This window comes from Lytechinus pictus, chromosome 14 (genome assembly GCF_037042905.1).
Source record: "Lytechinus pictus isolate F3 Inbred chromosome 14, Lp3.0, whole genome shotgun sequence".
Lineage (NCBI taxonomy): Eukaryota > Metazoa > Echinodermata > Echinoidea > Temnopleuroida > Toxopneustidae > Lytechinus > Lytechinus pictus.
In genome coordinates this window covers 20,239,914-20,254,302 of record NC_087258.1, presented here as the reverse complement: position 1 = coordinate 20,254,302, position 14,389 = coordinate 20,239,914, and the positions used below count along the sequence as shown (strand labels likewise).

The 14,389-nt window shown below is 37.2% G+C and overlaps 1 protein-coding gene across 2 annotated transcripts in view; it reads right to left on the bottom strand.

The window, feature by feature from the left end:
- Positions 1 to 14,389, bottom strand: part of LOC129276498 (ubiquitin carboxyl-terminal hydrolase 48-like) — a 37,064-nt gene that overhangs the window by 16,409 nt on the left and 6,266 nt on the right. For both annotated transcript variants that reach the window (XR_010295654.1, XM_064109243.1), the window contains exons 5-15: positions 12,751 to 12,850; positions 11,054 to 11,111; positions 9,933 to 10,057; positions 9,299 to 9,407; positions 8,528 to 8,661; positions 6,889 to 6,971; positions 5,835 to 6,017; positions 4,822 to 4,929; positions 3,436 to 3,639; positions 1,926 to 2,089; positions 367 to 536 (exon numbers count right to left, since the gene is read on the bottom strand). Coding sequence is in view for 1 of the 2 variants with exons in the window: in XM_064109243.1 (XP_063965313.1) it covers positions 367 to 536; positions 1,926 to 2,089; positions 3,436 to 3,639; positions 4,822 to 4,929; positions 5,835 to 6,017; positions 6,889 to 6,971; positions 8,528 to 8,661; positions 9,299 to 9,407; positions 9,933 to 10,057; positions 11,054 to 11,111; positions 12,751 to 12,850 (1,438 nt within the window). In the remaining variant the exon portion in view is untranslated. The remainder of the gene's footprint in view (positions 1 to 366; positions 537 to 1,925; positions 2,090 to 3,435; positions 3,640 to 4,821; positions 4,930 to 5,834; positions 6,018 to 6,888; positions 6,972 to 8,527; positions 8,662 to 9,298; positions 9,408 to 9,932; positions 10,058 to 11,053; positions 11,112 to 12,750; positions 12,851 to 14,389) is intronic.

Below are 14,389 nucleotides of genomic sequence, written 5' to 3'. Positions count from 1 at the left end.
GGAAAAAAAGTTATATTAGATATCTTTTTTAAGTATATTTCATCAGATATTACAAAGATTCTGCAAAAAAAAAAAGCATATTGAGGGTCTTATTTATTCAATTAGAGCTAAATTTTGATTTTACACATAAATTAGCATAATTAATTAGTAATGAGATTTTTCGAGTACCTTTTTTAGATTAAGTCATGGGTAATGCACATGCTGATCGCACCGTCAATGACCAAGATCAAAAGAGGGGCTGAATCAGCCCCTCCCCAGTCTTCTTCAGCGTCAAAATAGTGCTGTCTTTTATGGTTGAAGATCAAAATTTTGAAATCAACATGACTCTACTCTGAATTTTATTTTTCTCAAGTTCTATGGAACTACCTGTGGCATTTTGCTTTGGTGTTCTCAGTGACAAACTTCTGATCAGCGACCAGCTGGGCTTGGATCCTCATGACCTGACACTTCTGTTTGACGCAAGCTACGCACATCTTAGCTTGGCTCATCCTCAGAAGGAGGCCGTCACCGCCGTACTTGGCAAACAACAAGTCAGCCTGGATAGAGAGAAAGCAGAATATCATCAAAGGGGAATCCAAACTTGGTCATAAAATGTTGAGGGAATGGGTACCTACCAGGTACCCATTCACATCACCTGGGTTGAGTGCAGCACAATGTAGGTAAATTTCTTGCTGAAGGAAAACACGCTATGGCAAGGAATCGAACCCACGTCCCTCAGATTGAAAGACAAGAGTCATAACTACTAGACCACGAAGCCCCCACAGGGAGAGGAAATCATAAGCATTATAGCTCAGTTCATTGTCCATTGTCAAGATAAATAACAACCACCCTTTTAGAAGGGGTCATTGGAGTGTTTAGCATGTAAATTCTATAGTTCTCGCTCATTCCATTACCAAACTTCATACATAAGAGTTGGTACCCTTTCATTTGTTTTTCCATCACCAATGCTGGCCCGCCTGTGTTTCTTAACTCTCCACACGAACAGGAAAGCAGTGCCCATTCAATTCTGTTGATCTCATTCTTTACTCAGACCTGCCAACCTTCTACAACAAAAAAAGTATTCTTAGAAGGAAAAAAAAAAAATTGGTGTCAATGTAACAATCGCCAGCCTGTTGTAGTGAGATCGGTGAAAAGACATGCTAAATGATTCTACTTGAAAATTCATCCTTTTAAACATGTGCTTGTAGACAAGAATTTACTTGTTCTTTTCATGCAACGAGTTACTGGCTCGACAGTGATTTTTACCGGTCTGGGACCGTCGGACCGGCGCTAGTGTCACGCGCTGTGTATAATACACACTCCATGATTGGAAACTTTTGAAAAAAAGTAACAAATCATTCAAAAAAGAATTGGTGTATTCAAAGCAAAAAAGAGGAACAAATACTCTAAAAAGGGAACAGTTGGCATGTCTGTTTACTGTGCATTCCCAGCACACCCAGATCTGTTTCATCGCTCATCAGATCATTGTTTATTATTTATTATTGGCTATCAGTACTCTACCTTTGAAAACAATCTAGCAATCGTATGCAGACCTGCCAACCTCTGGGAATGAAAAACTGTATTTTTCCCAAACAAAGTGTATTTTATAATAAAATGCTTGGCGCACTCGCTCATCGCAGCGCTCAAGCTGCAAGCAAGCTAAAATGCGCACTGCTCTTGCAGATGAAAAAAAAACAACATTAAAACATGTGTAAATCGTCACCCTGGTTTTAACAAAATGATTGAAAAAAAAACAAGTTACCTGAAATTACATTGATCTAATTACCATATTTGTGTACGTTTTTTTTTTTGGTTGGCAGGTCTGCGTATGTTACATCATGCACACAATGATGAGCTAGACTACATATCTCACTATGTGATATGTAAGTGGTACATGATGGAAATGAAATCCCCCCCCCCCCTTATACGTTTACTAAACTACTCACAGCTTTTGAACTGATCCTTTTGAGTTCTTTGACCTTGTGAGGGTCAAGATTCCGATGTTTGCATTCGTACTTGTAGAGATTAATTGGATCAATCTTGGAGACAGTGGTATCTTCATGCAACCATTTCTTCAGCCATTCTGTCGCTATCCAGTCGCATTTTCCATCTATAAGACATAGATTTTGATAAAATTTAATTCAGAAAGTCAAAAAGGGGCCTAAGCTTTCGATCCTAGCAGAATCTTCGTCGGAGGCAAAATGACAAACATATAAAGTGGAACAACCATAATATAGACCACAAACAAGCTACAGCAACACTAGAAACAAGGAGACAAAAGGGGCATTAGTGAGTAGAGAAGACCAATCAGGTTAGTGAAGGGGATGAAAGAAAAGGAGTAGGCAGACACAAAGGGAAGTTAGTGTAAGTAAGGCCAGTAAAAGACCTCAAGCCAAGAGGGATTAAAATAATGAGGCAGGCAACATCAAACAGGATCTGGAACAAAACAGTGATAATGGGATGAAAAACAAGAGAATTAGTGAGAGGTGGGTCAAACAGGTTACAAAGAAAGGCTTAATAAACTGGTGCGTAAGAGTGGGGAAAAAAAGAAAGAAAAGAATGGGGAACAACTGATAATGTGCAAAAGACATATAAGTATATATGATAAAGCATTAAACAAACTAAGAGAAGAAGGTAAGTGTAAAAATGTATCTATAAGTGGTATGTATATAAATATATCCAAAAAAGAAATGTATATGAAAAAATATATAAATGCACATATTGTGTAACTGATATTGTAATCCGCTAGGTGTGACGGGAAAAAAACATAAGACTATATAGTAGGGAAAAAAAAAAAAAAAAAAAAACCTGTATATGTGAAAAAGAGGAAGCAAAATGCCTAAAAAGGTAAAAGCAAATATAAATCTAAATTGCTCCAACTTAAAAATAATGATCATCATCATTGCTTAAAAAAATCATCATCAAAATCATTGTATCAATGGCCACAGTCCTGCTCTAATAATTTTATCAATAGTATCATCATCATCTACATCATAATCATCATCATCACCATCACAATCATCATCATCCCTCTCATTTTTGTCACAATACACATAATATCATGCACATAAGAAGTAACGTTTTCATCTTCATCATCACCACCATCACCACCATCATCATCATCACCATCCTCCTCCTCATCACCCTTACCCTGCGCGAGATGGAACTGTTTGTAGATTGTATGGATTGCCTTGATCTTCCAGACTTCACATTCTTGATCCTCATCACTACCACCATCAACATCATCATCATCACCATCACCATCACCATCTTTATTATCACCCTTTTCCTCTTAGTCTTGATCATCACTATTCTCATTGTCATCACCAACACCACTATCATCATCACCCTCCTCCTCACAATCACCTTCCTCCTATTTCTCATTATCATCATCATCATCACCATCATCATTGTCATCCTCAACATCCAAATCCTCCTCCTCCTCCTCATCCTTACCCTCTGCAGGCTGGATCTGTTTGTAGATGGTTTGTATTTCCTGCTGCCTTGATCTTCCAGACTCCACATTCTTGGTCCTCATCGCAACCATCTCCCTCAACCAATCCCCAAACTTCTCGTTGTCGCGGTTGATGAGCTCCTGTAAATAATCTGGCAGACTTTCCACCCTGGTCGTCGCTGAATTCTCAACATGACTTTCTGGAACTAAGAAAGAGACAAACATAATGATACCTATAAGGGTACTTGAACGTGATACGTTCTTCAAAGTAGTTGACAGTCATCTTATAGAATACATTCTATACCTTCAATTTCACACAAGAACTGAATCCCCAAAAGTTACCAAACAAAATACAGCTGTATGATTGAAATTAGACATGGTAATGAGTCAAATTTACCTACGGCGATTATGAACCACTGGTATTAAGCCATATTTGTTGCTCAATAATAATAATAATGTTAGTCAAATTTATAAAGTGTTTATTATTTAATGTTTCTTTACATTGTAATTATTAATACTTCAGTCATTGGATCCCGGCATGCCTGTACACAATGTATGCACTTTCTCCACTCCCTGGGAGGCATTCCAACAAGAGTTCCACACTCAATTGTAAGGCATACTAAATAGATTTTTGCATCATACCAGGTACCAACTTTAATAACTGTATGGAGAGTGGCAAAGTGTAGATCGACGCCTTGCCAAAGGATGCTAGGCCACAGTGAGACTTGAACAGATGACCCTCTGATTACAAGGTGAGAGGAAGAACCACTACACCACGATCAATCCATTCAGAAATATAAAAATACTGAAAAAAAATACTGTATTGCTATAATTAAAATTATAATTATTAACTATATCACATTTTGTCATGCAGTTAGTAAAAACCACAAGTTTGCAATTCGGTGGATTCACAAGACGGCGCGCCACCTATCGGTTGCAGCAGACAGGCCGAAATTCGCAATGCGTCATTGGGAAAAAGTTGACATCTGCTGAGTGAACTAGTGCCTTATGCTGTGCTGACCGACGTGGCTCGACCGGTTTGCATAAAATTATGCTGTTTACCCGGGACTAGGAGGTGGGAGAGAAATTTGCTGCTGATTTCTTGGGGAAATTTAGACCGTTTTTAGTGAATTCTACCTCCGCTTTTCATATGGTTTTCATTTTTTAAGCATCTTTACACCAACACTATGCGCTGGTTGCGCCTGGCCTGCGCGTGGTGTCGACCCAAAAGTTACAAATTGGCCTGTCCGCTGCCAACCGATACATGGCGCACCGTATTGTGAATCCACCGAATTAGAAGCTTCATATTAGTGTCATTCATAAAGTCATTCATAACTTAACAAGCAGCTTGACAAAAGATGTATCAGAATGGTCGGTGTGATTCTTACCGGGTTTTGCCTTGTCTGGGGTTCTCCGTATGTATACCAACATGTAAGCATTCTTGGATGCATGGTTTCCTTTTGGGACCTTGGGTCTCTTCCCTTCTTTCCCTGCGGCTGAAAAGTAAGAAAAATTACAATTATTTTGCTGCCATATTCCATACCTCCATTATGAATGCATTCTTATGTTATAGTTTACATATTTTGAAGAAGAGATTAATCCAAAACAACCATCTCAAGCAACAGATTAGTAATATTGATAATAACTGCATTTATATAGCTTTTATATAATATTTCATTTATTTTGTGGTATAATCAGATATATTGCCTTTATCAGCATGAATATTGCACGAAACGAAGACAGGTGCAATATTAAAACTGATAAATGCAATATACCTGAAATAACACTCAAGTGCTTCCGATATTTTATTCTGGGTCATTCCATCAGGTTGTGTCCATTTTTAAGATGTCCATGTTACGTTGAAAAAAAAGTTGATTTGAACTACAACAGATCCAGAAAATATTTCAAGATCAAACATGAATTTCTATGGTTGGAGACCTTCCTCACAATGACACATCAAAACTTAGCCACATCAGGGCCCTGTCTTACAAAGAGTCACAATTGATCCAATCAATCGTAACTCTATGGAAATCCATCAGTGTCATAATTTTTTTTCTACAGGAAATTTGCAAAGTGTCCTTTGTAAACAAAGGAGAACACACCAAATTGTCAAGAAATCAATGAATTTATGGATATACATTCATATCTAGATTTTTTTTAAACAAACATGCATTTTATATGTTGACTTTGCTGGCTTTCCATAGTTGCGATTGATCGGATCAATCGCAACTCTTTGTAAGACGGGCCCCTGAATTGATCTTCACTGTGAAATAGAATATATGATACCTGCGTAACATGGACATCTTGTAAATTTTTCTTACCCAACCTGATTGAATATCCCTTCTATGGAATTTCAAAATAAGTATCTTCACTTTTGTTCACAGTTGAACAAAGTACTCACAGATTTCATCCTCGCACCCTAGCTTCAGATTTCTCCCTTCCATCTTCTCGATCTCCTCGTCGTTGAACTTATACCACGCCCCACCGTCGCCATGGCTACGGATGTGGGCGATGTAATGACCTGAGTAAGCGGTGGGCCCCCTGTGTATGAGGACAGCCTCCAAGTCATATACAGCATCTTTGTCTAAAAAAAAACAAAAATAAAATAAAGGATGTTTCATATAAAATTGACTCAGAAGTCAAAGTTGCAAGTATACACATTGGTGTCTGAACGTTCTAGGGGTGAAACATAAAAACAGATCCAATTTATATTTATAATCGCTATTAACTTTTTGTATAAGAATTGGCATATGGACTTACAGTTATTGATTGGCAAACACGGCCATGCAAGGATGAAAATAATGACAATTGTCAATTGGATTGACGATTAAAGGGAAAAAGGGAATATGGTGAATAAAAATACAATTATGAACAAATGTGGTTAGGAAATGTGTAATCCATTTTTTCCAATTCACCACGGATATGAAAAATAGTTAAACTCAATTTCTCAATGTTTCAGAATGTCAATGGAATATTAGACTGATTTATTCATATATGTGCAGAAGAGATATAGTTGTCCACGTTATGTTTGAATAATATTTATAGCTTTCATATAAAGGACCAAGTGTGAGGAGTGGCATAATGGGAAAGGACCCGGTTGCCAATTTGGCTCACTGATCTGAATCATATCATAGATAGCGACTCTCTTTTCTAATTTCATTGTCTGATTTTTCTTACACATCCACCGACTGTCAAAGAAAAATGCATTTTTCCTTGAAGATTGATAGTTTATTGAACCAATAACCAGTGACATGCCTGGGAAAACTTGTCAGAAGGGGGGAGGGAATTTCCTGATAACTAAAAGAAAAAAAAAAAAATATCACTGCCATTTTAAGAGCAGCCATCAAACAATATCAGACCGGCAGGCAAAACAAAGTTTTGTCAGGGGGAGCACTATGCCCCCAGACACCCCCTTCACTGGTGCCAATGACCCAAATAATCTGAATATAAACTACCTCTTCTGGCAAGGTGTTTGGACATATCTATCTCCTCGGGAAACTGCAAGAAGTTGTTCAGCTTTTTCTTTGTTCCACTGTGTCTGAAAGATACAAAAAACATAATGGAACTCAATGAGAGCGTCCAAGGCAGATGCCATTTTACAATAATGAAGAATTCAATGGAAATTTTAAGATAATAAAAATAATAATATTAATGCTTATTATTAACCGTATCAGACATCTGAGTAGGGCAACTTTAATACATTATTGCGTGCTTATGACTGTGATCAAATGGTCGGTCAATAAGTTTCCAATTGTTTATCCACGGACCCAACTTACTGCCCGCTCAGGAAAGTAAATGAAAAAATGTGTGGAAATGTAGCGGGCAATAAGGCAAAGCTAACATCCTGGTATTGTATGTACGCGTCCTTGAACCGCGCAGTGTTATACGTCACAATGTTTATCAAGTTGAGACAACGCTTGATACTGCGTGCCCAGGCCACACTTACGTCACAATGGTTAAGTTCAGAGGTCCAGTATGCTCAACATGACAAAATATATTCCCATTCTTAAACTCTAAAATATCTAAATTTTAACGATTTTTGCTCTAGATGTCTGATTTGGTTAATAATAGCAATATTGACTGGCCTGGGGGCAAAAGGACATATATCGCCCTCACTAAATTGATATCACCCTCGTCTACGACTCGGGCGATATAAATCTAGTTTGGGCGATATATGTCGTATCGTCCCCCAGGCCAGTCAATAGTGCTATATTAACCCAGGGTAGCCACAATATGTTATGTTTCTATTAACCTTCTCTATTTTCAAAGGTCATGTACTTGACAAGAAGGCAGAGGGGCCCATTTTTCAAATCTTTGGTATAACAAAATTTTATTCTTGATTTTTATCTTTGATCAAACATTTTCATCGAAATAGAATTCTATGAATGATTGCAGTTTTGAGAATAATCGGAATGTAGTGATCAAAACCACCTTGGTGAAATTTCAACAATATCAGAAAAAATATCCCCCTTTTTTTACGGGGGAGGATAATACTGTACATTGAGCCTATGTGATATACATCGCTTAATATGTCTGCGAGATGGCGAGCCATCTGTGTAGGAGGAGAATAAAAAAAGTATTTAAAATCTTTAAAAAAAAACTCCTTCGAACAAACGGATTTCAGCTGTCTAGACGTAAAAAGATGGGAGTTGGTGCTACCCTGTTTGACGTTCAATATTTTAAGGGGCAGAGTAACGTCGATCTGGGCCGTCTTACAAAGAGTTACAATTGATCCAATCAATCGTAACTCTATGGAAATCCAGTGTCATAATTTTGTCTATAGGAAATTTGCACAATGTCCTATGCAAACAAATAGAAGCACAGTGAATTTTCAAGAAAACAATGAATGCATGAATATACATCGTAGTTAGAAAATATTTTGAACAAACATGAATAATACATGTTGACGTTGCTGGCCGTCCATAGTTGCGATTGATCGGATCAATTGTAACTCTTTGTAAGATGGGGCCCTGGCGCTGCGGTGCCCAAGATCAACTGAGTAATATGGCAAAATGAATTTTGAGAATATTTCTATTCAAGATTTCTATTTCAAACAATAAAATATGGATTTTATTTTTTTCACCCTTGGCTTACCTATCGAATACGAATCTCAGTAGCTGGATATTGAGGACGGGTGGAAGCGTCTGCAGCTTGATGCATCTGGTGGCATTTCTCTTACAGTTACATTTCTCACAGAGATACTGATTAGAGCCTTCTAGCTTCTCTTCCTGTTGAAAATATAATTGAATAAAAGGTTAATTCAAAAAGGAGTTAAATCCATTTCTGATTATTTAATCAATGGGTTACTGAATGTTATCACACTGTTCGCTTTAAGACCTAGACCCGAGCTCAATGTGAAATTAACAAATGAATACTCAATAGACAGCAAAGCAAAACAATTTAAGTTTAATGCATTTTCACCACTTGCCAGCTGAGTATTTTGCTTAAGAAAACTCAAATTAAACATGTTTCTACAACAGGCTTCATTGACCTTTAAACAACCTGAGTTACATGATGTTACAATTTGTCAGTGAAACTACCAAGAAGTCCAGAAAAATAAGATTGAAAAACTCTTGTATCTGATCTTTAATCTAAATTTACTCTTCCAGTTGAGCTAATTTTTTTTACCTTTATCAACACAAGATAACCACTTGGGCTACTTACGGAGACCTCCCCTAAAAAAATTTGTTGTTGGTTCTAGGATGGCAGGTCACAAAGAGACAAAACACAAGTCCCAGAACTAGCTGTTTAATCATAACTTCAGGGAACACTTCAAAGAGACCTGTCGGTGATTTATTTCACTCCCAACTTTGCTCTCAGCCAATCATATACAAGAATTTCAGTAGCTTGTAACAATGACCTTACCTTGAGAAACTCACTCAGACTGTCTTCCAGCTGCTTGTGACCTTTGATGTTGAGGTCGAGCTCGTAGAACCTTGAAGGCCTCTCGGAACAGTTGCCGCAATGATTGCACCTATATGACAACAACGAAGACAGATACGGACAATAGTTGTGATGAGAAACTGCAGTAAGGACAAATTTCTCACATATCTAGAGTACAATTCCTTCATTCCTTAAAGAACTGGAGGTAAAACACCTAGTTTAATACTTTAAAGTTATATGAAATTAGTTGCAGTATTAAAGATTAATGGTCAATATATCATCTTTCCCGTGACATAAACTGAACTTTGTGATATCATGAAGTCTACGATAAAATGGATCACATTGAAGATCGCCAACACAGACAAGCACATGTGGGACAGTGTAATATCATTTTTATGAAAATGAACCCGACAGTGCAATGCTTATTTTTCAAATTTTCAGCAATCACGCAATTCCTTTGGCATTTTTATTTGTTTTTATTCATACATTCAGAAGATTGGGTGATCAATTGATTGGATTCTGAACAAACTCATGATATTACCACAACTGCCATTTATCTGTAATTAGCCAAAGTGTTACTGTTGCTACGTGTTGACAGAAAGCATTATGGGATTACCTGGTCACGTATGAATACTGTCCGCTGAACTGCTGTTCGATGACATTCCGAACCAAGGCATCAGGTTGTTCTTTCAACGTTCCCTCCAACAAGGAGATCAACAGCTTGCTGAATTCTTGAGCATCCTAACAAAAGATTCAAGAAGGACCTGGGTCGTCAATGGTGGTCAGAAAATTGCTGATACTTTGCCTCAAGGAAAATGGGGGTTAAAACAAGTCATTTATTATTAAAAATACAATTGGTGGGGCGGGGGTTATGTCATAAAGCTGTCCATAAGTTAAGAGTGACTTTAAGAATGACTGGTGAACCTTTCTTACGCACTAAACCATTGTGAATGAACATTTTGGTGTACATCATTTACCACAAGAAAGGATCACCAGTCTTTCGTAAAGTCACTCTGAACGTACAAACAGCTTTATGACACACCCACCAGGGGAGTGTTTCATCAACATTTTCATGCGACAAGTTGTTAGATCTGACATCTTTCCTTGATGTTGATTGGCTAAGAAGCACTGTTACTATGGCAACTGTCGGATAAAATGGGACTAGTCGGATAAAACGTCCGACAAGTCCTTTCATGAAACGCCCCCCTGGGGACCGTTTCATCAACATTTCTGTCTGACAAGTTGTCTGACAAGTTGTCAGATCTGACATCTTTCCTTGATTCTGATTGGCTGAGAGGCACTGTTACTATAGTAACTGTCGGATCAAATGGGACTTGTCAGATAAAACGTCCGACAAGTCCTTTCATGAAATGCTCCCCGGATATCACTTTCTTTCTCAGTGGGAAAATCAATTCTCGTGGCGCAATGAGATGTGGCATTGAATGCCGGTCAGAAATTTCCATAACTCTCTCATTCTACAACTGATTTTGATGAAGCCCGTTTCAAAGTGCTCCTCACATTTTACTCTTTCCAATAGGATTGATTCTCGCCTGCGGGTTTTGATTTCCTTTGACTAATCTGAGTTTCAGTAACAGCTCATCAATGGATCCACATGGAAAGTTTAAAATAGCAGTGGAAAAAGAATTTGGGACTTCCTGGACGTTAGACACACAACATTTCTATTGTAATTTTTCTTATTTAAGAAGTTAGTTAAACTCTGGCTTATTGGTTACTTACTTGCTGTAATGCTGCATCCAGTCCAAGGCAGTTGATGAAATTAGAAGGATCAATGTATCTGAAAAATACCGTAAGATTAATACTGGAACATTACAATAATAGGAAAATGATATAAATGACAACAAGAAATAATACATTATAATGATGATGATGATGAAAAGGATAAAACTAATAATAATAATATTAATAATAAAAAAAATAAAGATAATAATAATCAGGATAATAATGATGCTTCATCAAATATCCACATGGTATATTACAGGCTCATGCTACATTTGAGATAACTGAGAGAAGATTCCCATTCAAGTAGGAGGGAAACCCTACAGAGGTACACTATTACAGATGAGAAAACACAAAAAAAGATGGTCACCTGAAAGCATTCAATTTTTTTAAGGTTAGGGGCGATTTGGGATGTGATGAGGGCAAAATTGCCATCACCTCCTACGCTGCCCAGGGAGATACAGAAAATTGACAGGGTTGGCCAGAGTGGAAAATACTGTCGGTAAATACCGCCTCGGTACTAAGGTTCATAAGGTAAGGTTCATAAGGTAGTATTTATTGTCCAGATAAATAAATAAGTGGAAATTTGCATTTTTACATGGTATTGAACATACATAGCATAGCATAGAAAATGAACATATTTACAGAAAATCAAACAATCACATATAGTCAATTATGATATACACGTGCAAATGCTACCCCCTGGATAGCATTTGAAAAAAATACTGTTATTGACATTAAAATTAAGATTGAAATGGAAATCTGAACTGAAAGTTAGATATCGGAAATTGAATTGAAATTACATTAGAATTGTAATAAATCAGTACTATAAATATTCACAGCATTGTCCACTTGTAATTGTTATTGTTATCAGTATTTACATATTATTTTTATTTTCAATTTTGTTGTTTTAAGGAATTAACATCAACTACCCGACAAGGTAAATTTACATTATTAGGCATATTATTATTACTTTTGAGTAAGATGGGAAATAGTAAGAAATGCAGGGAAATAATACAAAACATACTTCTTTAATATTTTCGGTATTGCCCAGGTGTTACTCAATCATGCTCTGACATTTACTGTACATCTAAAGTAATTCCAAACATTTACAAGTTTTGCCTGGTGTTTCCTACCTGGGTAGGAAATACATGTGCCTAAGAAATTGCCAACCCTGGTTTGGGGAGGGTTAAAATAATTACAGGGAAACCAAATCGGCTAGCTTTATGCACAGGTGGTATTATATACAGAAGGCCACTAAAGCAGTATTGACTGTATCATCCTTATTTGTCATCAACTAAACCATAAAACTACAAAGCAGAGTTGCCAACATTGTGCAGCCAAAAAAACAATAATCATAATGGCAGAAAAGGAGAAATTTTCACCCCCCCCAAAAAAAAAAAAATCCCAACAAGACCTGCCAACTTCTGGGAATGAGAAACAGTAATCAATGATCCTCAAAACTACTTTCTGAAATATGGACCCACAAATGACATTTGGTCTAGTTACCTGAAATTAAAGTCATCCACTTACCTAACCTTGAGTAAGTTTTATGAAATAAAGACATAATTATATAGAGACAATTTTTCTCAAAGGGATATAATTTCATGAAGAAAAACATAATGCCATAATTTGGTTGCAAAAACAGTAATAATTACTGCAAAACACAATGGTGGACAGCTCTCACAAAGCCATACCTTCTTTTGCTAAACTGTAGCAACGCAAATAGGAGCTGTAGGTGACCACATATAGAAGAGGGCTGTAAGGATTCGTCAGGAAGAGCCGCTAAAATACCATCTGAAAAATAAAATCATCAAAATAAAATAAGATAAATGATCTACCCTTGATAAACTGTCACCATGCCGAAAGGTGTTAAAAAAATACTAACAAGTGGAACGCCTCTGGCAGTCTCGCCTGCATTACGCGATTTAATATAGCAGCAGTGCTAACTTTGAAAACTACTATAAAATAATCATTCACAAAAACACCATTCATATAATGACATAATACCACGTTAATTGACCATACATGACATTTGAACGGTGACTTAAGACTTGTCAACTACACCCATGTCCACATTTCATTCACTCTATCCATAAACTTTCAAAGTTATGATGGCAATTCAACAATTACCCCAACATGGCCTAAGTTTATTGACCTTAACTGACCTTTGACCTTGGTTTTGTGACCTGAGACTCACAGGGGATGTTCAGTGATACTTGATTACTCGTATACATGTATCTCAAGTTTTATGAACTAGATCCATAAACTTTCAGAGTTAGGATGGTAATTCAACAAATACCCCAACACGGCCAAAGTTCATTGACCTTTAATGACCTTTGACCATGGTCATGTGACCTGAAACTCGTACAGGATGTTCAGTGATACTTGATTACTCTTATGTTCAAGTTTTATGAACTAGATCCATAAACTTTCAGTAAGGATGGTAATTTAACAAATACCCCCAACACGGCCAAAGTTCATTGACCTTAAATTACCACTGACCATGGTCATGTGACCTGAAACTCACATGTCACACAGGATATTCAGTGGTACTTGATTAACCTAATGTCCAAGTTTCATGAACTAGATCCATAAATTTTCAAAGTTATGATAGTAATTCAACAAATACCCCCAACTTGACCAAAGTTCATTGACCCTAAATGACCTTTGACCTTGGTCACGTGACCTGAAACTCGAGCAGGATGTTCACTAATACTTGATTAACCTTATGCCCAAGTTTCATGAACTAGGTTCATATACTTTCTAAGTTATGATGTCAATTCAAAAACTTAACCTTCGGTTAAGATTTTGGAAATAATTCTCCCAACATGGTCTAAGTTCGTTGACCCTAAATGACCTTTGACCTTGGTCATGTGACCTAAAACTCAGGCAGGATGTTCAGTAATACTTGATTAACCTTATGTCCAAGTTTCATGAACTAGGTCCATATACTTTCTAAGTTATGATGTCATTTCAAAAACTTAACCTTAGGTTAAGATTTGATGTTGACACCGCCGTCGCCGTCGGAAAAGCGGCGCCTATAGTCTCGCTCTGCTATGCAGGCGAGACAAAAACTGCTTATGAAGTCCACATTGTAGCTAGCTGAACAGAAGGAAATAGAAGTAATATCAAGACTTCTTCTTGCTTCATCATATTGTTTCTTCTTCTTACTCCTCCTCCTCCTCATCACTCTTCATTCCCTCCTTCTCCATCTTAATTCCTTCTCTATTTCCTTCTGCCATTTGTTAGACTCCCCCATCCACATACTTGCCAACTTTAGACAAAAAAAGAGGAATCCATTTTTCAGAGTAACGAGCGTGTGACATTTTGCGG